This window comes from Styela clava, chromosome 8 (genome assembly GCF_964204865.1).
Source record: "Styela clava chromosome 8, kaStyClav1.hap1.2, whole genome shotgun sequence".
Classification (NCBI taxonomy): domain Eukaryota; kingdom Metazoa; phylum Chordata; class Ascidiacea; order Stolidobranchia; family Styelidae; genus Styela; species Styela clava.
The window spans coordinates 4,494,852-4,520,092 of record NC_135257.1 but is presented as its reverse complement, the minus strand read 5'-3'; the positions used below and the strand labels follow the sequence as shown (position 1 = coordinate 4,520,092).

General features: G+C 35.2%; 2 protein-coding genes across 3 annotated transcripts in view; one reads left to right on the top strand and one right to left on the bottom strand.

Annotated features, from left to right (window-relative positions):
• The first annotated feature begins 5,201 nt into the window (after positions 1-5,201).
• Positions 5,202-21,782, top strand: LOC120345300 (midasin-like). Its single transcript, XM_039414693.2, has 2 exons — positions 5,202-21,190; positions 21,540-21,782. Exon 1 carries the CDS (start codon positions 5,238-5,240, stop codon positions 21,168-21,170), a length of 15,933 nt encoding a protein of 5,310 aa, XP_039270627.2. The 5' UTR covers positions 5,202-5,237; the 3' UTR covers positions 21,171-21,190; positions 21,540-21,782.
• Positions 21,783-23,125: 1,343 nt separating this feature from the next.
• LOC120345301 (uncharacterized) overlaps positions 23,126-25,241 on the bottom strand; it is a 96,424-nt gene continuing 94,308 nt past the window's right edge. For both annotated transcript variants that reach the window (XM_078115123.1, XM_078115124.1), the window contains 2 exons: positions 24,139-25,231; positions 23,126-23,812 (listed from right to left, as the gene is read on the bottom strand). In XM_078115123.1, coding sequence (XP_077971249.1) covers positions 23,189-23,812; positions 24,139-25,231 — 1,717 coding nt within the window. In that variant the 3' untranslated portion in view covers positions 23,126-23,188. The remainder of the gene's footprint in view (positions 23,813-24,138; positions 25,232-25,241) is intronic.

Here is a 25,241-nt window from a genome sequence, read left to right as displayed (position 1 = left end):
GTATTCTTGTATTTTTCATGCTAACTAAAAAAAAAAAAAACTGATTACCTGTAAATTAAAATTATATTCAACCAACTGCTGAGTGGATTACATGTGGAATAACTCAACTTTTTTGGACATATATTGGATTATATTAAATTAATGACATCATGGTAATGGTATGAATTTTGTCTTTATTTTGATTTTTACTATTCATATGTATTGGAGGGAATGGGATTAAATTAAAAAACGATAAACAAAAACATGGAAAAAAAAAACTATCTATTTATATATTTATAATAAAATTATTTGATACCAAAATATTAATACGAAAATTCTGTTTGGCATTGGAATTTATTTGGCACAAAAAAAAAAAAAAAAGGGTAGCTTTAAAAAAATATAATTCGATTAAAAATTCATAATAAAGAATCTTGTTATGTAAAAGTGCTTGACCTAATATGTGATAGCTTATGACTAATTATATTTTTGTTTTTTATGCTCTTTAATTATAAATATACTACATAACTGGAATGACTTGTATTGAAAACAACAAACAAATGAAAGGAACTATGGATTACGGTATATGAAAATTATGTGCCTGATGGAACTATCATGATGATATTGATATATATATATATGTTTGTTAACTTTATGTCTTTATTTATTATTATTTTATTTATTTTATGGATAATCCACTTTGTGGAAGCATAAAAAAAAAAAAATTATAATTGGTTGCCCACTGGAGATAAAATAAACACTGGTTCATTGATGAACCAGGAATGTGAATTTTATATGATAATAGAATTGAAGAAACTGTATGTCATTTATTTTGAGAGTATGAGTGGACCATAGGTTTTTGGCAATGGTGTCGCATAGAAAAAAAAATGAAAATACTATTACCGGTATAACAAATGATTTGGAATGAAAATCGAATTAATCACAATAATATCTGAATATGCAGAAAATCAACAATTTGGGAATATCAAAATTTCATGAATTTACTAAAAACAAGCGAAAGAAATAAAACATTGTTCAGTTGTTATATGAGCACATTGATGATCTAATACATAAGTCAATCATATTCAATTCAAGAATCTTGCTGAACACAAACACAAATATATTTCTGTAACCTTTCGTCTAACCGAGGTCAGACTTCTTCAGACAAGCATTTTACAACTATAACAAGACAGGCAATTGCATGCACATAAATATTGGTTTCAAATGTTTGTTTGCGATAGAGAGATATAAATAAAATTGGGACAGTGCCAGAACAATAGGAAAGCTAAATTTGATTTAAAATCAATAGATACCCCGCAGTGTAGTGAGGCGCAAAGGCATAGAGCAAGGAAAGGTAGTTAGTTTCACGCAACCTAAACTGTTAGTTTTGTCAATCATGATGTAAGTTTCTATTAGAGATGTATTGGTATCAGCAATATCGGCCATTTTTTTGGTATCGGCCATGTATCGGTATCGGTTGGATTAAGGCCGATATTTCCGATATATGAACTTTTTTGATATGGTCCAGAATGTTTTGGAGTCCTTGTTAACGCCACATGCACTTTGGGCACGGCCATAAATTCTGACTGTTAGTTGTCAAGTATGAGTGTCATTTAGTCCGTCGAGATCGATAAACTAAATTCCGACACAATTCCTCTACGCAGGTATTAATTTTAATTTTGTTTAACTACACAATTTCTTTATAGATATATTGACATCACCGCCCAGCGCCCTAGACTGTCTCAAAATATATGATAGCAATTGTAAAATATTATAAAATAGTAAAGTGGAAAAATATCCTCGATAGTTATAGGTAGGCCTTCTTTTTGTCGGTGCTGATTGATATTCTTTCATGTTGGCTTTGATTTATTGGGGCGCACTAAATAAAATATTTGTAAAATGCTTTTAATTTGAACGTAGGACGGCGGCGTTAGAATGTGTGGGCGATATTCTATATTCTTCCAAACACGAGTAACGATGTTTGAAGGTCGCGGTATTAACATTAACTTCGAATTGGACATCCCGGCTCATGAGTTTGCTAATTGAACACCGAGATTACTAGCGTCACTGTACATTGCATCTTAATGAGCATCTGGATACCAAACATCAATTTCATATTATGTGATATATCTCTTTTTTCGATCTGAAATAATGTGTACTATGAACAACGCTCAAGGACCATTGTTTTAACCCCTCTGCCCTACACAGCACACTTAATTAAGTAATAATTACATAGAATCGTTATCGGTAATATCAGCATTTTTGTATTATCGTCATATCGGTATCGACGTTTTTATCTGGTATCGGATCGGCATCGGCGACAAAAGTGGTATCGGTACATCTCTAGTTTCTATGCGACGCCAAGTATTTAATATCCTGTGAAAGCTAGACTATCAGACTATTGCAATTTTAAAATTGTAGATGTATGAGACACACTGCTGTACTGACATGGGTGGCGAATAGGAAAACCCAATACTGCAATATAAAAGATTGGTATTTTCTAATTTTTGTATTCTTGTTGCATTTTTCATGCTAAATTAAATAAAAAGATTAACTGTTAATTATATATAAATATAACCAATATACAATTGCTGATTGGATTAAATGTCTGAATGTGGATAAACTCAACTCTTGTGGACTTCTAATGGAATATACTAAATTAATGGCGTGGTAATGGCTTGAATTTGTATTTGTTTGGATTTTTATTATATTATTCATAGGTATTGGGGGAATGGGATTCAAATTGGGAAACTGAAACATGGAAACAAAAAATTTTGTATTTAAAATATAATAATTCGATTCTAAAATCTCAATACAAATATTCCGTTTGGCATTGGAGTTTATTTGGCGCAAAAAAAAAAAAATTCGATTATTATGTCTTAATTTAATAATAATAGTGTAAAATGTTCATTTGCTAATTGTCATTTTTGTTTTTTTATGTACCGTAACTATTATACATTTATGATTCTAATAATAACTTGAACATTTTCTAATCCCAACTGGATAATATGTATTTGAATGGATAGAATACTACTGATGCTGGATTCATGGAATATACGATGGGAATTATATTGGGTGGTGAAAATTGATGTAAGGTGGTGGAAATTGTTTCTGAATTGTTTGTTTTAACACATATTAAAGAAAATATATATAATTCAGTGTGGCTTTGTGGCTCATCATGCTCTTCTTTAGGAATACACTTGCCACCGCACCTCTGATTACTCTCAGAATATAGTCTACCAATAGATTGGACAAATGTTTGGCGGTGCAAAATATCTAATACAGTAATAAATATGATTTCCTAATCTGTGAATTTTGGACTACTAACGGGTGACAAGTCAAAATATTTGTTTAATGATGAAAATCGATCACAGTGTGTCACGATTTTAGCAAAAGGCAATTGCACACGTTGTCGGCGACTTTCTCAGTTTTAAAAAAAATTCGAAATTTGGGGGGGTGGTTTAGCTGGCACTACAAAATACACACTCAGTGGCGCAGCCAGGGGGGAGAGCTGGCTGCACCACTGAGTGTGTATTTTGTAGTGAGTACAGTATCGGCAGACCGGTACGATACATAGGTACAGGAGTGTAAAGAAACTGGTATGGTAGGCCTACTGCTGCTGTAGACATTTATTGGGTCTCATGCAGGTTCGTACCACAATAACTTCTAGCGGGCGTGGCGCAACAACTTTTGCATATATCATTCCTAACCCCTATGTGACTACGTCATCCAAGAATAAATTAAAATAACGACGTCTCAGTCACATAATAAAGCCTGACAAAATATACAGATGGTCATACAAAACGCGCAGACGGTTAATTGAAGTTGAGCAAGCTATTCGAGTCTTGTGTAGATTCTTACTTCAATAACTTTTAGTAGGCATGGGGTAACAATTTCTGCATATATCATTCCTAACCCCCATGTGACTACACCATCCAAAAATTACATCACTGCGACGTCACAATCACAAATAGAGCTTGCCAAATATAGCTGGGTCCCCGTTTCTGCTTGTCTGAAGCCATAGAGTGAAAAAGTTAAACACCTCATCAATAAAGTGTGGCGCTAGGGATGGGCAATGTACAATAATTTACTATTCTAGATTACTCAAATTGAATCCAGAATATCGAATCCTATTCTATTTTCATAGTTACCACTATTTAAATAGTGAGAATTTTACTATCTTTGTACAGTATTTAATAGGAAATGTCCTGCGCATTGGATTATATTTAACTTCAAACAGGCATTTCTCAGAGCAATGAGATTTAAGAATTTTGACCATGATTTTTTGGCTTTATTTAATAGTTCAAAATTTATGTGATCCCTAAATAATCATATGCTAAATAAATTAAGCCTCCCATTATACACTTTAATAGTAAACGGTTGATACAAAAATTTGATGATTTGTACTTTGTAACATTAATAAAGGATCCATTTTCTGTTACAAAATCTTGATTTTCTGTTACCGGTATTATCGTTATATACCGAATCTATCCGGATTTGGTCTTGCGCAATACGTTTTTCACAATACCTCGCAATATTTCGGACTGTTAACTGTCTTTACCAAATGCGGCAACTTATTTTGATTTATCGTCGACTCAAATACCACCGACACTCGTCCAAATGTGTGTCGATGTTGGCCGATAGGATCGTCGACTTGAATTCCAAAAATAAGTTAATTTTTTCGGGAGTGCAAAATAAATGTCACAAAATGCTTTGTTTTGTGTTATATATCGAGTAATCGGGCAGTTTACCACACATTTTATGTCCACAGATTGTCATGGTATTTTAGAGTTGTAATATTATTTGTTTTCCTTAAGTACGGAAATAGATATAAAAAATTAATTATAATTGGCCAGTTTACCACACGATTTATATCCGCAGATTGCCGCGGTAATACTTTTATTTTTTCGTTAGTTGACGCAACCACGAGTTACGTTAATTAAACAAAATTAAATTAATACGGCAAGGCATTTAAATGCTGTTATTGTTCATGAATTTGAATATTTTGTCGCAACGGAAAATCATCATAATAAAAAGTCGATACTTTTGACTATCATTATCAAAATTATTTGCCAAAAGCGGGAAAAAGTTCAAATAATTTTTTTCTAATAAATCAACTCGTTTTTTCGGACTTGAGATAATTTATTGGGTGTCGTAATTTGTAACAAAGCGCATTACTTTATTCAACCTATTTAATGTAATATTTTATTTTTTCTTACAGTATAAGAATCTTAAATGGTTATCTGTACTCGATAAAAAGAATGGAGAGCTCTGCATTTTTAATGGATTTCCTTGGAACTGTTTCAATGATGAACAAGGAATTTAGTGGCCACTTAAAGCCCTATCTCGCAAAACAAGTATGGGGTTCAATTGATCGTAACAACATTTTAGACATTCTGGCACATGTTCTTCTGGACTCTGCAGATAAGAATACAATTTCTTCAGTAACGCGGTTACTTGGTCCTCTTGCTGCTGATCTTATTTACAGATCTTTAGAAATTCTTGAGGATCTGGGTAAATCTGGAAGTAGTTCTCAAGAGAATTTTTATGTGATTTTGGGAGAGCTTTGTGATATCACAAATTCTCATGCAAAAAGAGTGTCTTCTAGTATGTGTTTGGAAGAAAAAAACCTATGCAATCCCTTCATCATTAAAATGAATGATATAGATCACTCTCCTCTCAAAAAGAGAAAACTTGTTAAAAGTGTGTCATTAAGTGATGTCGTGTATAGCATGTATCAGATGATGAAATGTTCGCCTCAAATTTCTCATAATAATTGGCCTCGGAAGCATTTTTGGGAATGTGTTAAGGAAAATGAGTCAACGTTAACACCTCTGGGGCGATGGGCTTTAATGAATATATTGTCTGCCCTTTTTAATTTTCAAACTAAACAGTTGAAAGCTATACTTGTTTCTAATATTGGACACAATTCCCTTCTTCATTTACAATATGAAATTTGCAAGAAAACTTCTGGATCTTTATATAAGCATATCTCCAACACAGATTCCGTGGCTCTTGTTTCTGTTGAAGGGGTTTCTGTATCTCACACAATGAAAAAGATTTTATGTTCAGATTTGCATTCAAAACTAGTAATGGTTTGTGGAGTTGTTCTTCCCAAAGTAAATTCTGTAGAGATTAAACCATGTTCAACTACACCATCTCAAATGAAAGTTGTATTAACTAAAACTCTACAGAATTGTTTGCATTCTGTCGCCTTGGCAGTTTCCAATTGCCATCCAGTAATTCTAGAAGGACCACCAGATTGCGGGAAGTCTACACTAATTGAATATCTTGCGCATCTAACAGGTCATGATAGTTCCAATTTCATCAAAATACAGTTGGGGGAGGGTATTGACAGCAAGCTGCTATCTGGGATGTACAAATGTACAGATGTTTCAGGTGAATTTGAGTGGCAACCCGGTGCACTTACTCAGGCTGCCAAGAATGGATACTGGGTTTTGTTGGAAGATATCGATAAGGCTCCATTAGATGTTGTTTCTTTGTTGCTTCCACTTCTTGAGAGTGGCCAGTTAAATGTTCCTGGTCATAGTATATCTGATGGAAATAATAATGTATCAACCGGATTTCAAATATTTATGACTTGCAGATCAGATGGAAAATCACTGCCTACTCCACATTCAGATGGTCGTTTAGGTGTTGCAATGTTGAAACGGCATTCACGACATATTTATATGGATTCATTGCTTGAAAGTGATTTGAAAAGTATTATTGATGAAAAATATCCATTGATACGTCAATTTTCAGAAAAACTTTTGGAAATCTACACGAGCCTAGAAAATATGTATTCAGAAATGTTTGCAATGGATTATAAATCAAATAATAGAACAGCTTCTGCACGAGATTTGTTTAGATTGTGCCACCGTCTTTCTTTACATATTTGTCCTGAATCTCCAGACAATGAACTTGGCCGCATGTTGGCTTTGGAGGCAATAGATTGTTTTATAGCATCGTCAATAAATAAGAATGAAAGAAAAGCTAAAATTCAGTCAATTCATGCTTTGCTGAATCTTTCTTCTGCAACTGCAGAATATTTTTGTCAATCATACAATCCAGAAATAAAAATTCAACCAGAAATTGCAATCTTTGGTCGTGTTAATTTGCATAGAGAAAAAAATGTGGGAAGAGGAGGCGTTATGCATCAAAATTTTGCTATAACAAGAAGCTCTGGTGTGTTATTGGAAAGGATTGCATGTGCTGTTAAAATGTGCGAGCCAGTACTACTTGTAGGGGAAACTGGTGTGGGGAAAACCAGTGCTATCCAGTATTTGGCAGAGCAATGCGGTACTACTCTGCATATCGTAAATATCTCTCAGCAGTCTTCTTCATCAGATTTACTCGGTGCTTTTAAACCAATACAGCCGAAGCAGTTGATTTCTCCAGTGAGAGATCATTTTGAAGAATTGTTTTTGAGGACATTTTCACAAAAGCATAACATGAAATTTTTAACCCATGTGCAGGCATGCTTCATGAACAAGAGGTTTTCGGATCTGCTCCATCTCATGACTCATTGTGCAAAAAGTGCTGTTTCCAAACTCTCTAAAGAGTTGGATACAAATGATGAGCTCATTCAAGAATGGACGTCATTAAATGATAGTCTGATAAAGCTGAAACAGCAAATGAAAGCTCAAAATTCTTTGGCTTTCACTTTTGTTGAAGGTGTACTGTCTCAAGCAATACAAAGGGGTGATTGGCTTTTGATAGATGAAATCAATTTAGCACCACCAGAAACCTTGGACTGCTTAAATGCTGTTTTGGAGTCCCATGAAGGATCCATTTCTCTTCTTGAAATGGGAGATACTAAGCCAATCAAACGAAATCAAAAATTCAGAATTTTTGCTGCCATGAATCCAGCCACAGATGTTGGAAAGAAAAACTTGCCAGTGAGTATACGGAATAGATTTCTTGAACTATTTGTTTCTGAACCAGATGATGATTCTGACCTCTTTATTCTAATATCACATTATTTAAAAGGAAGAAACATTCCAAATAATGATTTAGTGAATGGAATATTATTATTTTATCGTCAAGTTTGTGAATTTTCAAGATCTAAAATTGCATTGGGGATGAATGCTCAACCAATATTTTCACTGCGTTCATTGTGTCGTGCTCTACGCTATGTTGTGGACCATCCCAGAATGACGTTGACTCGAGCATTATATGAAGGGCTTAGTTTAGCATTCCTGACAGAAATAGATCACACTAATTATGAACTTGTTATACAGCTTATTGTAAAGTATGTGATTGGAAAAAACAAATGGAAACCTCTGTTAAAAGTTCATATTCCGTCACCAGAATATAAACATGCTTCGGTTGAAGGATATCACATAAGGTGTGGTAGTCTTGAGCCATATTCTGATCCAAAATACATTATCACACCATATGTAAGTAAACATATTAAAATTCTTGCAAGAGCTGTGGCATATGGAAAGTATCCAATTCTAATCCAAGGGGAGACTTCAACGGGTAAGACTAGTATAATCCAATATTTAGCTGGACTGACGGGAAATGTTGTTGTCAGAATAAATAACCATGAGCATACAGACCTGCAGGAATACATTGGCTCTTACTCCTCGGATGAAAGCGGGAAATTTTATTTTCAAGAAGGCCCACTCGTTACTGCAATGAGAGAAGGTAATTGGATTATTCTTGATGAACTTAATCTAGCCCCCACTGATATATTAGAATCATTGAATAGGGTTTTGGATGACAACAGAGAGCTTTTTATTACGGAAACACAAGAACGAATTGTAGCACATCCCAGGTTCACTCTTTTTGCTACCCAGAATCCACCAGGTTTGTATGGAGGTAGAAAAGTCTTATCCAGAGCTCTGCGGAATCGTTTTATTGAACTGCATTTTGGTGAGATACCACCAAATGAGATAAATACAATTCTTCATCGAAGATGCGACTTGCCTGTATCTAGATGCAATCGTTTGGTTCAAGTGATGCAAGATTTACAGGAACATAGACGTTCAAGTGGAATTTTTTCTGGCAAGTATGGATTCATCACAATAAGAGATCTTTTCAAATGGGCAGAACGATATAGACGAGGAAATGAAGAAGACCCTGGGTCAGTAATTAATGACTGGGATCAACAATTGGCAAATGATGGATATCTTCTTTTGGCTGGACGTGTTAGAAAAGAAGATGAAAGAGTTTTGATTCAACAAATAATACAAAAACACTTCGGAAAAGAAATATGCATGGATCAGTTATTTAGTGCAGAAATTCTTAAAAAGATTGTTGGAAAAGTACCTACAGAGTTTAGTCACATTGTGTTCACTAAACCATTGCGTAAGCTAATCATCATGCTCCATAGAGCTCTCAAATTTGATGAACCTGTACTATTGGTTGGAGAAACTGGATGTGGTAAGACTACGGCGTGTCAACTTGTTTCTGTGATTGAAAGTTCTAGCGACTTTTGCACTATCAACTGCCATGCTCACACAGATGCATCTGATTTCATAGGTGGGTTACGACCAGTTCGTGTTTCAAAGGATTCTGATAATGGCGATGATAACTCCAAATTATTTGACTGGGTAGATGGCCCTCTCTTACAAGCAATGTGTCATGGTAAATACTTACTGATTGATGAGATATCACTTGCTGAGGATTCTGTATTAGAAAGGCTTAACAGTGTCCTAGAACCCGCAAGAAAACTGGTTGTTCCCGACAGAGTTGAGCAAAGTTGTACCGTATCAATATTAACTGTTGAAGCAAAAGAAGGATTTCAATTCATGGCAACCATGAATCCAGGAGGTGATTTTGGCAAAAAAGAGCTTTCTCCTGCTTTACGAAACAGACTTACAGAAATTTGGTGTACAGTGGCAGATGAGGCTGATGAAGATGTCAAGGATATCATGCGCCACAATCTTAAATTCTCTTCTGAAATATCAGAAGTGTTTGCTGATGTGATGGTAAAGTTCATCAAGTGGTTTGTTTCTACCTCTTTTGGAACCAGGTATAACAAGTCAATACGTGATGTTGTGAAATGGGTTGCTTTTTGTAATGTCTGTGCTCAATCGATCAAACCTCTTGAGTATATTCAAATTCTAGCACATGGGGCATTGCTGGTTTTCATAGATTCTGTTGGTTCAGGGATGTCTGATAACACAGAGATCCGTAATGAAGCTAGGAGAGCATGCATATCAAAGCTATTGGAGTTACTTTCTCACTCTACACTTGACAATTATGTTACAGAACTGAGCAAACAGCAGCTGATGGACTTTAGCCAAGGTACTGCCAAGAGTGGGGTTTCTCTCTCAGCTGATTGTTTTGGAGTTGGACCGTTCTCCATTTTGAGAGGACCATCTGAACCAATTTTAAATGAATATTGTTTCAGTGCTCCAACAACTTCAGTAAACACCCTTCGTTTGTTACGAGCTCTACAATTGTCTAATCCCATATTATTAGAGGGTTCTCCAGGAATTGGTAAGACAAGTTTGGTTATGGCACTGGCCCGAGCTGCTGGCCATGATATTGTTCGAATAAATTTATCAGAGCAAACAGACATTTCTGATTTGATTGGTGCTGATTTGCCGGTTGATGAAGGAGTGGGTGGACAATTTTGTTGGAGAGACGGCCCTTTGCTGTTGGCACTTAAACAAGGATCCTGGGTTGTTTTTGATGAGTTAAATTTGGCGTCACAGTCAGTACTTGAAGGTTTGAATAGTGTTTTTGATCATAGAAATGAAATATTTATTCCTGAACTGGGATCTACTTTCAATGTCAAAAGTGAGCAGACACGCATTTTTGCCTGCCAAAATCCATTTCATCAAGGTGGTGGTCGGAAAGGTTTACCGAAAAGCTTTTTAAATAGGTTCAATCAAGTATACATGGATCCATTATCAAAAGAAGATATGGTATTGATTCTTTCATCTCAATTCCCTAAGATTCCAGTTGATATGCTTTACAAAATGATTTGTTTTAATGAAAGTGTAAAAGAACAAATTGTTAATCGACATCAGTGGGGTCATGTTGGCGGACCCTGGGAATTTAACTTGCGGGATATGATAAGATGGTGTGAACTGATTTTAACAGCCCATAATGGATTCTATCCAGAAAAGTTTGTATATCTTATATACTGTGAGAGATTGCAAAGTGTTCTTGATAGACAAAAAATGTTCTCTTCATTCTATGAGGTTTTTGGAAAGAAAGCTTATCGACCATCATGCATTTTCCATTTATCATCTAATGTCTTGCAAATCGGTAATGTGACTTTGGAACGAGAAGAAGTTGTCGTTGGAGATAATTTGGATGCTTTGGTTTTTCCCAGCAGACTGCACTCAATGGAAGGATTAATGACGGCTATTAAATTAGGTTGGATGTGCATACTAACAGGGCATTCTGGGTCAGGCAAAACTACACTTGTGAAAACTCTAGCTTCATTGCTTGGACACCGGCTTCGCACTTTTTCCGTTAACAGTAGCATGGATGCAACTGAGCTGCTTGGTGGTTTTGAACAAATGGACTCTGTAAGGCATTTAGGTACTATAATTCAATGTTTGATGGATGCATGTATGGATGTATTCAAGGCAAATAACAAATCATTTGTGTTGATGTCTGATGATGTCTCGAATGCTCTTCAGATAATGGATGATTTGAAGGAAATTCGGACCAAAATTATGGAGACAACAAGTGGTGCTTCTGCTCTGATTCATGCAAACTCTATACTTTCCTATATTGATTGGCTGGAGTCAAAATTTGGTATGGATGATTCTATGACCAAATTGATATGCGGTGTAAAACAATGTCGTAAAAAATTACAGTCAGTCACCAAAAAAATTAATAAATCAAAAGGCTGCTTTGAATGGGTTGATAGTGAATTAATAAACGCGCTAAAGAGTGGAGATTGGCTACTCATCGATGGAGCGAATTTATGCAATCCATCTGTTCTTGATAGACTAAATGGCCTTCTTGAATCGAATGGAGTTTTGTCCGTCACTGAACGTGGAATTGTTGGCGGTTCATTCGTAGAAATACGTCCCCATCCTTCTTTTCGCTTGATACTTTCGCTAGATGCATCTGAAGGTAACTTGTCGAGAGCAATGAGAAATAGGGGATTGGAAATTCATTTGCTTTCTGATAGGTCCAGTCAAGCTCGTGCTTATAAGACTGCAGGAATAATGAATTGGGATGAAGCAAGACTGATTGTGTTTTCCAAGTTATCACCTGTTGTACCCAATTGCATTATTTCATATCTGTTGAATCTGTTCCAAACAGCCCAATCATCAAATGTAAATTCTGCTTATAATGGAATGATGAACTGCATAAAATGTTCCAGAGAAGTATTTGAGGAACTCAAAACTGGTAATGATATTGTTTCCTGTATTCTAGCTGTATGCCACCGATATTTGCCTCGAAATTATAGAGTAGATAATATGCGAGAAGATTTAGAGACATGTGCAACAACGGGTGATACAAATTTGACCAATGATTTGCCAATAATGCGATTAGAAAATTTTCTTCATAGCACTGATGCCGCAAGAGTTTTTCATCAAGCACAAATGTTTGATTCAATTAAAAGACGTGCTTCACAAACAAATTGTTCACTCGAACAATTATTTCATATGGCTTGTAAATTATTTTTACATCTTTCATCTTACAATGACTACAAAATTAGAATTCAGTTGCTTGATGATTATTTTTTTAATAACGATGGAACCGCTGTAAAATATTCAAAAGCAATAGAAAATGTTTTATCAAATACATTTTTCGATTCTTATAAAGATGAATATTTGGATCTTTCATGGGATCTCCGATGGTCAAGTCGGATATTGGATGCTATGAATTTTCAGTTATGCCCAGAATATTCATGCAAGATGAACATACTAAACTTAGTATTCACAGTTACAATTCATCAACAAGATCTGGACACAAAATTGAATTCAATACTCAAGTTGTTGCGAAACAATTATTCGAGGAAGAAAAAGTCCTCCAGAGTGAAGAAGACTGCTCAGTCACAGTCTGACATCAGTTTATTGGTCAAGTCCTCACTTTACCACAGTGGTGTTATCAAGCTGCAAGAGTTGCCACATCCCGCAATTGCATATTTATATCCACTATACCAGAATCTTCTTTCTTCTTTCCAGCATATTGTGGTAATGCAAAGTGATGTTGGAATATTGAAACTCATTGCAAGTGTTGAAAAAATATTTGAAATTGCAAAAATTTGGGAACAGTTTATGGAAACAGTGAAGTTTGACTTGGTTGAATTTTTCATTTCTTTAAAAAGGTTGCAAACTTGTTTGGAATTTTTTAAGATAAACAGTGAGAAATCTGTTTTAATTTATGCCAAAATTGATGACATGTTCAATTCCATGAATCAATTTTCAGACTTAGACTGGGTGACAGTTTCAACTCAAAATAAAATCAGACTATTTCTTGCAAAGTTCTTGCTTGGTTCTCTTCCTTGTCAAGATGAAAATGATTTGTTATGTTTATGCAAAGCGAAAACACTCTTGACTAAGATGTCAGACACAAGTTTGCGATTGAAGCAAAATAACAGTATAGTTCCGGCTAATTTCCACTTTGCAGTTGCAAAATTATGTGATGCATTATCAACAATAAGTATATTTCAGATTCCTCTCGTGAATGATCAATGTCATGTATCAAACCTGTTAAAATCTATTGAAGATGAAATAAATGCTTTTGACTATTCACCTCATATTGAATTGAAAGACGAAAATAGTGACTCTGTTCAGCTACATAAGAATAATGGATTTGAACATGTTTCAGAGCTTGTGCCACTGATGCATCAAATGATTTCAACGAATTTGATTAATCTGGTGACATGGTTGGCATTATCTGAAGGAAATGCTAATGATGTTTTTACTCGGGTCTCAAACTTTATAGACCATACTTACAAAATTCTTCTTCACATGAAAATTTCAAATATAAAGGTTTTAACTGCCATTCAGTGTATTCAAAAAAGTATGCAGTTTCTGGATTCAAACAAAAATTGTATTGCCCTCATGCGAAAGCAGATTCTTACAACTCTAATCACTGTTGTAACTGAGAATAATATTTCTGATTTATTGCGTGATAACAGAACTGTTTCATCTGGTGCTTCCTTGTTATTGAAACCATACTTTACGAAAGCTTCATTGGAAGTGATTTTTAAAACTATGCCTGGAGGCGTCAAGACTGTCAAGTACAATAATTCATGTTCAATTGATATCGGTAATAGTTATGTCCTGTTATCAGAAATTGATCACAGAGTAAAAGAGATAGACTTGCTGCAACATATGCTTTGGACATATTCATCTGTTTTATGTACACCAGCTTATGCTGTTATCGATCACAATGTATTACAGAATGTATTTGCATATCTGACATATTTCAAAAGCTGTCTTGATACCCTTATTACTATGAAGGGTGCACTCATGCATGTAGTTGAGGAAGACACAATTTCTACCTTGAATGAAATTATCAAAGCATTTAATTGTTCCACCGTTGTCCACAAACATGCGGAAGGTTTGTGCCATTCTGTTACTGCTCTATCCAATGAAGTAAGTAGCAGACTTCAAAATATAGGGTCTAGGGAACAACTTAACAATGGATGGATGAAAGAAATTAAAAAACTTTTTATAAATGTTGTTAAATGGACCAATTCTCTTGTGAATGCTGTCTTCATTCCCACATTGGAAGTGCCCTATAATTGCAAAAGATTTGTAACATTATGTAACAACATGTTGGGTATGGCATGGTCATGGGCAGGCTTGCTTTCATTTACCCTTGTTTCACCACAAAATGATGTTGATCCTGTTGTAATATACAAGTCCAAATGCAAAATTTTAAATCAACACACTGAAGAGATAGAAAATGAAATTCAAGTTTTTTCAATATATCATGAAACAATGACAGGTGAACTTTTATACTCTGATATTGATTCATCATTATCAGATCCCCATATCCATCCTTATTTGCTTGGTAGATTTCATAGAATGCATGAATTGAAACAAAAGCTAAAGAAAACAATGCCTAAAAGTGCCACACGCCCGCCTTCAAATGAGTTCAGAGACCTTACTGCTTACTGCAAGCAAATACAACATGGGATCATGTCATCCAGTACTTTGACTGATACACTCACAACATTCGAGAGTTGGGCCACCAGCTTATTACATAATGACGTACCAAACGTCACTATGGAAAAGGCAGAGCAGTTCTTGAAATCATTCGATGGAATTCAGAGAAATATCCAGGTTTCAGCACAAACGCTTGATCAGAATTATTTTGGTTTCCCTGATTACGTTATACCACTTCAAGATTCTCTGAATTCTGTGCAAATTGGCTTAAGTATGCTTCAACACTCTGTTAATGTTTTGCAATGTTTCGATGTCGAAGCCAGAATGAATGTAACACATGAAGAATTTTTTCCTGCTTTGATGGGTATAAATGCAAAATCTAATCTGACACCTATACAGCTTATTAATTTTGCCAAATATCTACAAAAAAGCAATCTCGAAGATGAACATGTATCATCTCCTACAATTGTTGAAAATGTCATTGTATCTTTGCTACTGAAGTACAAAAATATTGTTCTTTTTGAAGGAATTTCTTCTTCACACTTGCAGCATTTACTTCAACTTTTTGACTATGTTGGTTTGGAATGGAAAATAGAACAAGATAGAAAAGCAAAAATTGCTGAGGAAAAAATCTCCATATACAAAGCGAACATCCATATGGATGATGCCAATGAAGAGGAAGAAGATGAACAAAATTTTCAGAAAATGTTTGGGAAGCCTCAAGAGACACCTTTAACATGCAATGATCAAAAATCGCAAAGTGAATGTCAATTTTCAGAAAATATTTGGCAAACCGCAATGGAAGTGTACAGTAGTGTGATGCAAATAATAGGTTCATACACTGATGAGAGGAACCATAAAAAAGATACAAATAAACATTCCTCATCACCCGAGTCATGTAAAAGCAATGTCATCGATATCTCAATATCATCAAAATATTCTCTCAGCAGCCTTCATGAATCTTTCAGGCTCGAATCTTCGAATATGCATAATATGGGCATAGATAAGAATATTCTGAGCGCAAATTTGAATATGATTAAACACATTAAAGACAGTTTGCAAAAAGATCAGAATGAATCGAATGATTTTTATAATGTTTACAAAATGCCACGTGTTGGAGAAGTTTTACAATGCCTTCCAGTTCTCCGGCAATTAATGAACAGGATTTATTTAGAATTATTAAAAGAGTGGCCAGAGCACCCTACCTTGCTGAGGATCGGTGAAATATTATCTCGAATAATGAACTTATCTGCAACCCTACCGCTAATCAATTATATATTAGGACTAGAGACTTTGGTTGAAGTTATACAGGAGTGGGAAAAGAATGCCACAAGCAGCGTTTCATTGCAATCTTTTTTGGAACAAATTACAGGATTTGTGTTCAAATGGAGGAAGATGGAACTGAATGGTTGGAATAAGTTACTAGCAGATGAATTCCAAAAACTAAGTTGCATGAAACCATCATTATTCTTTTCTCTTTACAAAATTATCCAGAATCCCATTGATGATGCAGATATGTCAGACTTTATTACTCATTTGGAGCAGTACATGGAATCCTCGTCAATATCACAGTTTTCGTCAAGACTGCATATGCTACATATATTTGGACAATATTTAAGTATAAAAGGTCAACAAGGAAGTAATATTTCTATCTGCTTGAAGAATGTTCATGATTACTATGCACAATATCTTAATTCTGTAAATGAACGCATACAGGCACTGAGTCAACCAATTGCAAAGGAACTGACAGATTTTGTTAAAATTACAAGATGGAGTGATCAAAACTTTTTTGCAATGAAAGAGACTGTTGATAAAACACATCGTCATCTGTTCAAATTTGTCAAAAAATTCAACCAGGCAATGTCTGAGGGAGTGCAATTTAAAATTTTAGTTCAAACTTCTTCTGCAACAGAAAGTTCCTCATTTGCTCTCAAACCACTTCTATCAGGCAATGCAAAAATTACCTGTGTAAATGTTGAGATAGAAAATACAGATTCAATTGTTTGCTTCGACAAAATTTCAAATTATTTAAAAGATAAATCACAGTCTGATGAGCATGCTAAATATGATGTGCTTCATCGTCTAAACTTTTTGAAACAGAAACTCCTCTGTGTTTGTGCAGATAGTAAGGTTGAAATTGGTTATCTTGATAAAGGTCTCATTTCGATTGAGAATTTTATCAAAGATGTCATTGAAAATGCAAACCACCTTAAAAACTTGCAGCCGAGCACTCCTCTACCAAAGCAAGGCGACGAAAGTACGCATAAAAAGAGACTCTCAGAGATGAAGAATATTAAGCTTCGTAAGCAAAAGGCTTTAAATGACTTATTCAAAAATCTCAAGCAACTTGGTTTTTCGTACAAAAAGGGTATCTTTTTTGGTCAAAACTTGTCATCATTGGATCTACTCAAGAGTCCTGTGTACTCTGATTCTTCTGGAAAAATAGCAACATCTATAAAAATTGTGGACTCAGGGAGAATATCCATTGTAAGAGATATCAAATTATGCTCAGTTAGTTATCAAAGATACTTTTTCTCCAATATTGCCAAGTGGTCCACTTTCTCATTGTCATCGAGCAAGCCTCATAAGGACCTCACACGATCAAATGTAGAGCGTGCTCGTGGTTTTATAGGATGCTTAATGGAACTTTCTTTGTCTCAGAAAAAGGAATTATGTTCCACGTTCATGGCTAAAATAAAGCTTGACAAATCGGTCAAACTATTAGAGATCGTTCGGAATGTACATTACTGTAACTTTCAGTCTGAAACTGCTGAATTGATTAGAGAATCCAAAATATTAGTTGATGATTGGTGCATGCTTCTGCATGAATTAATGCTCTGGTTTGATTGTTGCCCAAAACATCGGATTCACAATGACGACTCTTCCGATCCTTTGTATGGGCAGTCAGTGAAGTTTATACTACATGGAGACCAAGTATGGCTACAATCAATGGACATAATAAAAAATTGCATTGAGGCCGCTCATAATGCAAAAAAAATTATTGATGGGAAAGTTGAAGAAATACTGTCAAGTTCTCAGATTTGTCTGGTTACAGTTGTAGAAATGAAATCTTTATCTGAGCAGATGTGTAAAATGTCTTTGATGTCTAAAGATCTTTCCGGTTTCCTACTAAAAACGTTTTCAAACTGTTGTTCACTTAATTTGACTCCAAAGCTAGTATCGGATATTTGTGACTTTACAGATGTTTGGGAAAACCACAACATCAAGATTAATGAATCGTCTGAAATTTCTCCTAAAGTATTACCCAACTCTGATGAAATCGTCACAGACATTCTTGAAAATACAAATACTCTCATTTCAACAATTTTGCTTCGTATTCAGAACACAAAAAAATATATTCGCACTTTTCCACAGTTTGATGAGTTACCTGGTCTTGAGGATAACCTATTCACAAAAAATTTGCATGATAAAGTCATTGGCATGATTCAAACATTATGTGTTTCAGATACTTGTGAAAATATTTCTCATTTTTCAGATTTGGTAGCACAATGGATATCTACTAATCATAGAAATTTGGCAGAATCGGCTTCAGAATCTGTACATTCAGTGATACAAGAATATCGGGCCATACTTGTTGTTGCACTGACATCTCTTGAAGGACTTCATCATACCACATCAAAGTTATGTCATGTTTTGGGCAAGATTTTTATTAATTTATGCCAGAATGGATTCTGTACGCCACCAGAAATGGAAGAGCCTGTCGATGAAGATATGTTGGAGCTAGGAGATGCAGAAGGTGGTGGAGTTGGAGATGGCGAAGGAACTAATAATGTATCCGATGAAATAGATGAAACCATGCTAGAAGAAGCTGGTGACAAAAGTGAGGAAAAAGATAATGAAAATGCAGAAAAAGATGGTGATGCTGTAGAAATGTCGAATGATTTTGATGGTGAACCTGGTGATCATGTTGATCAGAAGTCGGACAATGAATCAAATCAAGAAACTGATGATGAGGATGAAGACATTGAGAAACAAATGGGTGAACTCGGTGAAGATGAAATAGAAGATAAGCTTGACGAACAATTTTGGGGTTCAGAAGAGGAAGAAGAATTAAATGAGTCAAATAAGAAAGAAGAAAAGGGGAAAGGGATGGAAAAATCTGAAAGTGAACTCGCTGCAAAAGATAGTGATTTGAACGAAGAAGAATTGCAAGAACAAGGTGATAAAGATGAAGATGACAGACCTTGTGATGATGCAGAATTTGATCCTTCAGAGAATGACTTATATAATGATGAAGATAAAGTACCTGAAAAAAATGAGAATAATTTTGACATAGCTGATGACTCAAAAATAGATGATCAGGAAGAAGATAACAATGATGTTGATGAACAAGTTGAAAATGAGAATTTTGATTTACCTAATAAAGACATGGAATCTGATGTGAATGAGGAGGGAGAATTAAATGAGCAGAATGTTGCTGAAAAATTGAACGAGGAAGATCTTCCATCCGATGATGAGGAATTGAAAGAGGAGAATGCTTTCGATGCACAGGCCTCTTTGGAAGTTGATGATAATATGACCAAAGATCATAATGATAATACAATAAATGAAAATCAATCGAAAAGTGAGATTGAACATAGTGGTGATGTAGAACATGACAACACACCACCAGAAAATCTTGAACCACAAAGTTTTCGCAATGAGGGAAATGCACCGTCAGATGGTAACTGGGATGATACAAATATGCAAAGTTCTTGTGCTGCTTCTCAAAGCAGAAATGATAATGTTGATACAAAGATAAACACTAAAAGGAGAGAGCCAGATTCTCTCAATTCTGATCCAGAACCTCTAACAGATGAAAGTATTGAAAAAAGACTGAATATTGTTGATGCTGTTGATGTTGGAAAAGACAACAAGGAAAATACTGAAACTGATCCCAGAGGCTTAGACTCTGATGCTTTTCAGCATATTGATTCTCCTACAGCGGGGTATGATAAAAAGACTCTTGATTCTGTACAGCAAGACCTACCGAAGCAGATGGATATGATCGAGGAAGAGGTCGGTGAGTTAGAATGCCAAGATTTAATGGACTGGGATGAATCTGCTCAAGGTGATGATAAAACGATGGATGATGAAACAAAAAATGTTCAAAGGAAACACTATTTCCAGTTATCAGAGATACACACGGATATCACGAAAGGTAACCATATGGCCAACACTACTCAGAAGACCGATGAACAATTAAATGAAATGAGGCTGGAGCTGGAAAATCAACTGCAGTTATGGAGAAAAAAGAGTAACATGATAGATTTGCATGAGGCAGAAAATGCGTGGGAATGTTATTGCAATTTAACAAGACCACTTGCAATTGAACTTTGTGAGCAACTCAGGTTGGTCCTTGAGCCAACAAAGGCATCTCAATTGAAAGGTGACTACCGTACTGGTAAACGACTAAATATACGGAAAATAATCCCATATGTTGCAAGTGGGTTTAGAAAGGACAAAATTTGGCTAAGGAGAACAAAGGCAAATCGAAGAATGTATCAAATTATGTTAGCTGTTGATGATTCATCAAGTATGATCGATAATCACACAAAGCAGCTTGCATTTGAATCTGTGGCAGTTATATCTGGTGCATTATCATCATTAGAAGTAGGTCAACTCGCAATCTGTAGCTTTGGTGAACAAGTTCAGTTACTACAAAATTTTGACGACCCATTGTCAACAAAAAGTGGTGCAACTATATTATCTAAATGTACTTTCACACAAAAGAAAACAAAAATTGCAGAATTCTTAGAATTCAGTACCGATTTTCTGCAAACAGCAAAGCGAAGATATTCTTCGAATGCTCATCCAAATATTTCTCAACTATTATTGATAATATCCGATGGCAGAGGACTGTATTTGGAAGGCAGAAAGCGTGTTTTAGAAGCAGTGGGCGACGTTAAAAAGTCGAGAGTATTTGTAGTGTTCATTATTCTCGACCAACCGAGCATGTCTCATGGGTCAATCACTGATATTAAAGTTCCGGTTTTCAACAAGCCTGGAGACATGCCAGAAATTCGATCTTATATGAAGGATTTTCCATTTCCATTCTATTTGATCCTAAGAGATGTCAACGTACTTCCACAAACTCTTGGTGATGCCCTGCGACAATGGTTTGAGTTAGTTGTTGGATCTGAATGATACTACAATACTTATCTCAGGTAAGTGGACAAAGCTACCGATTATAACATTGACTAATTTCATACAAACCAAACTGGATTTCAATTACATTCATGAAATATTAGGGCAATCTCTGTTTGCATTTCAGTAAATTTGATTCCAGCAGAGACGCATGTTACAACTACTAAGCAATATAAATTTAATCTTCATATCACATACAGTAGAAGATTTTTATTTTAAGTGGTGTTGGTTGCATGTACAAAATTTTATATTTTAGAAAAACCCTACTATCAAGCAATTTATAAAAACCATTTATCAGTTCTCTTCTTGTTTTAATGTTTTTAGATATATTCCACTTATTGACAAAATTACTTTTTCCTTCTCAAACAGGAATTTCCATAATACTGGGTGCATCATACAAAGTGTGACTGGATTGTTGCAGCTCGTGGAATTCATCACATAAAGTAGCTCCAGATTGTGTTAGGCCGAAGTAATGAAAATACACTGGAATTTATATTGTTCATATGACTGCTGTCCAGCTGTTTTTTTTCATTGATCATATTTCTTCATGAGATTGAACATACTGCCATGAAACAGCTTTTTATTTCTTGAAAAATAAAAATCGTGACCTTGGTTCATGTTTATTCAATTTAGAAATCGCTCAGAAATGGTGTTTTAGACATACTATTCCCTATTTACTCCAGAGTTCGTAATATATCTTTTTAAATACAGTTTTAAATTAAAAGGATGTAGGGTTCCCGCGCAACCAAGAATTACGGTACATGTGACACGACTAGCAGAATGTGCATCAGGGGTGCTGAGATTGCTTGCATTCTAGCTGGAGTGGGTTTCTGCATAATGAGGCTAGTTACTCTGAGCACATTCTCTTATTTACATTGGGTTTCTTTCCTAGCTAATTGATATTCAAAATGCATCTACATCGCTGGAGGGGCCGATTAATGTAGAATTCAGGTCTGCTTTTATTTCATCATACCATACCAAAAAAACAGTGTAGCACAGTCGGTTTGTGATAGCAATTCAAGGTGATGATTTTCTTCCTAATGTTGAACGTGTGAAACCTAGGTAATAGTTTTCATAGCTAATTTGCTCGAGTTTGTGTCTGCTTTTTTCGTGTTATTAAAATAAAGCATCATGGAAAACATGCCATGTACAAAAGTATACACCATATCGTGCGTTGTTGATATTGTCCCACCAAGCATGCTGGTGGTAAGGCCGTCACACAGGGCAGGAAGAAACAAGATTCTCCCAATATAAACGTGATACGTTTCAAAGTGTATTTATTTCAAATTTATAAGCATGCCATAGGATAGTGGTTAGTAAACCCCATTCTGTGCCATGAACCCTATCGGTTGTCCGTCCCTTGGAATGAGCCAGCTAATATTGTCATGAACCAGTGGTCACATATTTTTAACTATAGTTTTCAAAGTTAGGGAAGGCGTTTATGCATTATTGGTCTAGGAAAATATTATTTGATATATCATTTTGCTACCACTTTCAGTCTTATTTCTATTAATTTTATGTGAAATGTCTGTTAGGACAAGACCATGTTTTGCTAGAAGTGTACACATGGAATTGACTATTCTGCCCAACAAAGGTTGTTGGTTAATCATTTGAGCAACTCATTAACTTAAGCGTTACGATAACCAGTGAACGTAAGGTGATAAGAACAACACTAACGTTCGACCGACATTGATGGGTTAACTGCTGCACTTTGCCAAATTTTTAGCCCACTAATTACTTTATCTCACCATGATTAGTCGGGGGGCTTCTTCTCGAGGTGCAAATATAGCAGTATTTTCAATTTGGCTTTTTTGTTTTCACAGTATGCATCCAAAAACACCAATGCTCACAAAACCCCTAAAATATGTCTGGGGACCCCCAGTTGAAAGAAGCCTCTTGTTCTGTATATACCCACTTCATAGAAAACAGCTGTAATGATAAAACGCCACTTAATGAAAGCTTTTTTTAATAAAAAGAACATGATGTGAATGAAATGTTACAACATAGTAGATGAAGCTTTATAACTTGTCATTTGCTAAATCTACATTGATATAGGAACGGTAAAAATAAAAACCTAATGCAAGTAAGCAAGAAGCAAAGGGCATAATAAATATGACATCGATAAACATAGAAAACATGAAACGCGATACCAAGTCAAATGAAGTGTTAATTGAGCAGTATGACGCTTCCATTGAAACATAGAAAATAGCAACAACTGCATACACAAAGATACCTAACAACAAAATAAATCGATATAATATCATTGGACAATGCATTGCCTCATCTAAGAATGGATTTTCAGGTGGTAGAGTCCTGTGTGTGACAATCTCTGCGTGGAGTTCATCACCACTTAGTGATGACAAAACATCCACATCGATTTCATCATTGATTTGTTCATTTGATATCGGATCAATGCATTGCTGGACACTTTTTGAAGGAATATCTATGAAATCTCCTATGATTGGACCACGGCTCACTTTGGGAAAATTCCCATATAATTGTTTCATCCTGTACTCCTGTTCAGAATCCTTAACTGCCCCTTTTGTGTTTACATTCTTGGACATATTATCCGGATGCGAGGAAGGAGAGTTTCTTCCATCTCCACTTGAAAATGATATGTCAACATCTTTCGGACCCAGTTGCTGAAAAGTAAGGTGTGTAATTGGGAAACTGATACAAGAATAGATGGCATATCTGATACCTTTGGGCAATGCTTCCAATATTCGTTTTAATATACACGCAATTGAAGTTGTGATTTTGTTATTTTTTTGACAATAACTTCTTTTTAAAATTTTGGAAACAGTGATTTTAAACATGTATATGAGTTTGTGTACCACAATCAATTAAACAATTCTCAAAATTTTTGTGTATAATAAGTGGCTTTATACTTCGTTCTATAAAAAACTTTCCACGAAGGCTCTCAGATGACCTTCGATTACAGAAGAAGAGAGATAATAACAATTCTAACCTGGAGTTCACCACCCATTCGATTTTCCTTCACAGGAGATCTTAAAAAGGAACGGACACGTGAAACTTCTTTTGATGGAGACTCATCTACCATTGTTATACTTCTGGTGTACTCTGAACCCTTGTCCACTTTCATACCACCTCCAGAATTTTTTGTAGAAGAATCAGATTTTCTGGTTTCTAATCCATCTGCGCTATGTTGTGAACAGCTATCAAACATGTACATCACGCTTATCACTAGCATGTGTAGCATTGCACGATATGGATGACTGGATTGCCAAAAACTAACTGGGTCTTCGACAGACCTGTGCCATTTACCACAAAATCGTTTTTGCAGTGATGTTAAGAAGACCACAATGAGAGTTGTAATGAAAATGCTTAATACTTTTGATTTGGAAAAATATTCTGCAAACCATTCACTTGTTGTTTTAGGTGGATCAGACCCAAAGTATAGCAATGGTTCAGTCATGCCATGGAGGACTGAATCTATTAGGATATCATTAAAAATGACAAATATCACAATGAATGCTTTTTCAACTCTTGAATAATTTGACACAATTGGTTGGAGTTTGCTTGTTGTTGAAAAAACACAAGTAATTGGATTGAATCGGCTAACATGATATATAAGGCTTTTTACAGTTGAAGGCACATGCTGACTAATGCCTCCATCTTGGCTTGTCTGCAAAGAGAATGATTTGAGAATTCCATGTTTCAGACAAGAGTCGATGTGACCAAAAAACCTATTTGAGGTAGCATTTTCCCAATAAGCTTTTGATCTATTTATAGGATCTCTTATAACTATTTTTTCAATCCTTATCACAGTATAGTCATCGTCTTCAGAACTTTCATCCGTATATTCGAGAACATGTAGCATTTCGGTGTTGATATTTTGCCTCCATGAATTTGAAGTACTTTCTTGAATGCTGCTAGGAATTGTTGCAGATTTCCCAACTACACTTTGAGGTACATTTCCACTTGGATATGGAGAATTTGGCATTGTTTTCATTTGCTTACAGATAGCAACAACATCAATTTTCTCAACAAAACTAACATCAAAAGGAAAATACAAAGCAATTGTATCAGTGAAGCCAGGCCTGTTAAAAA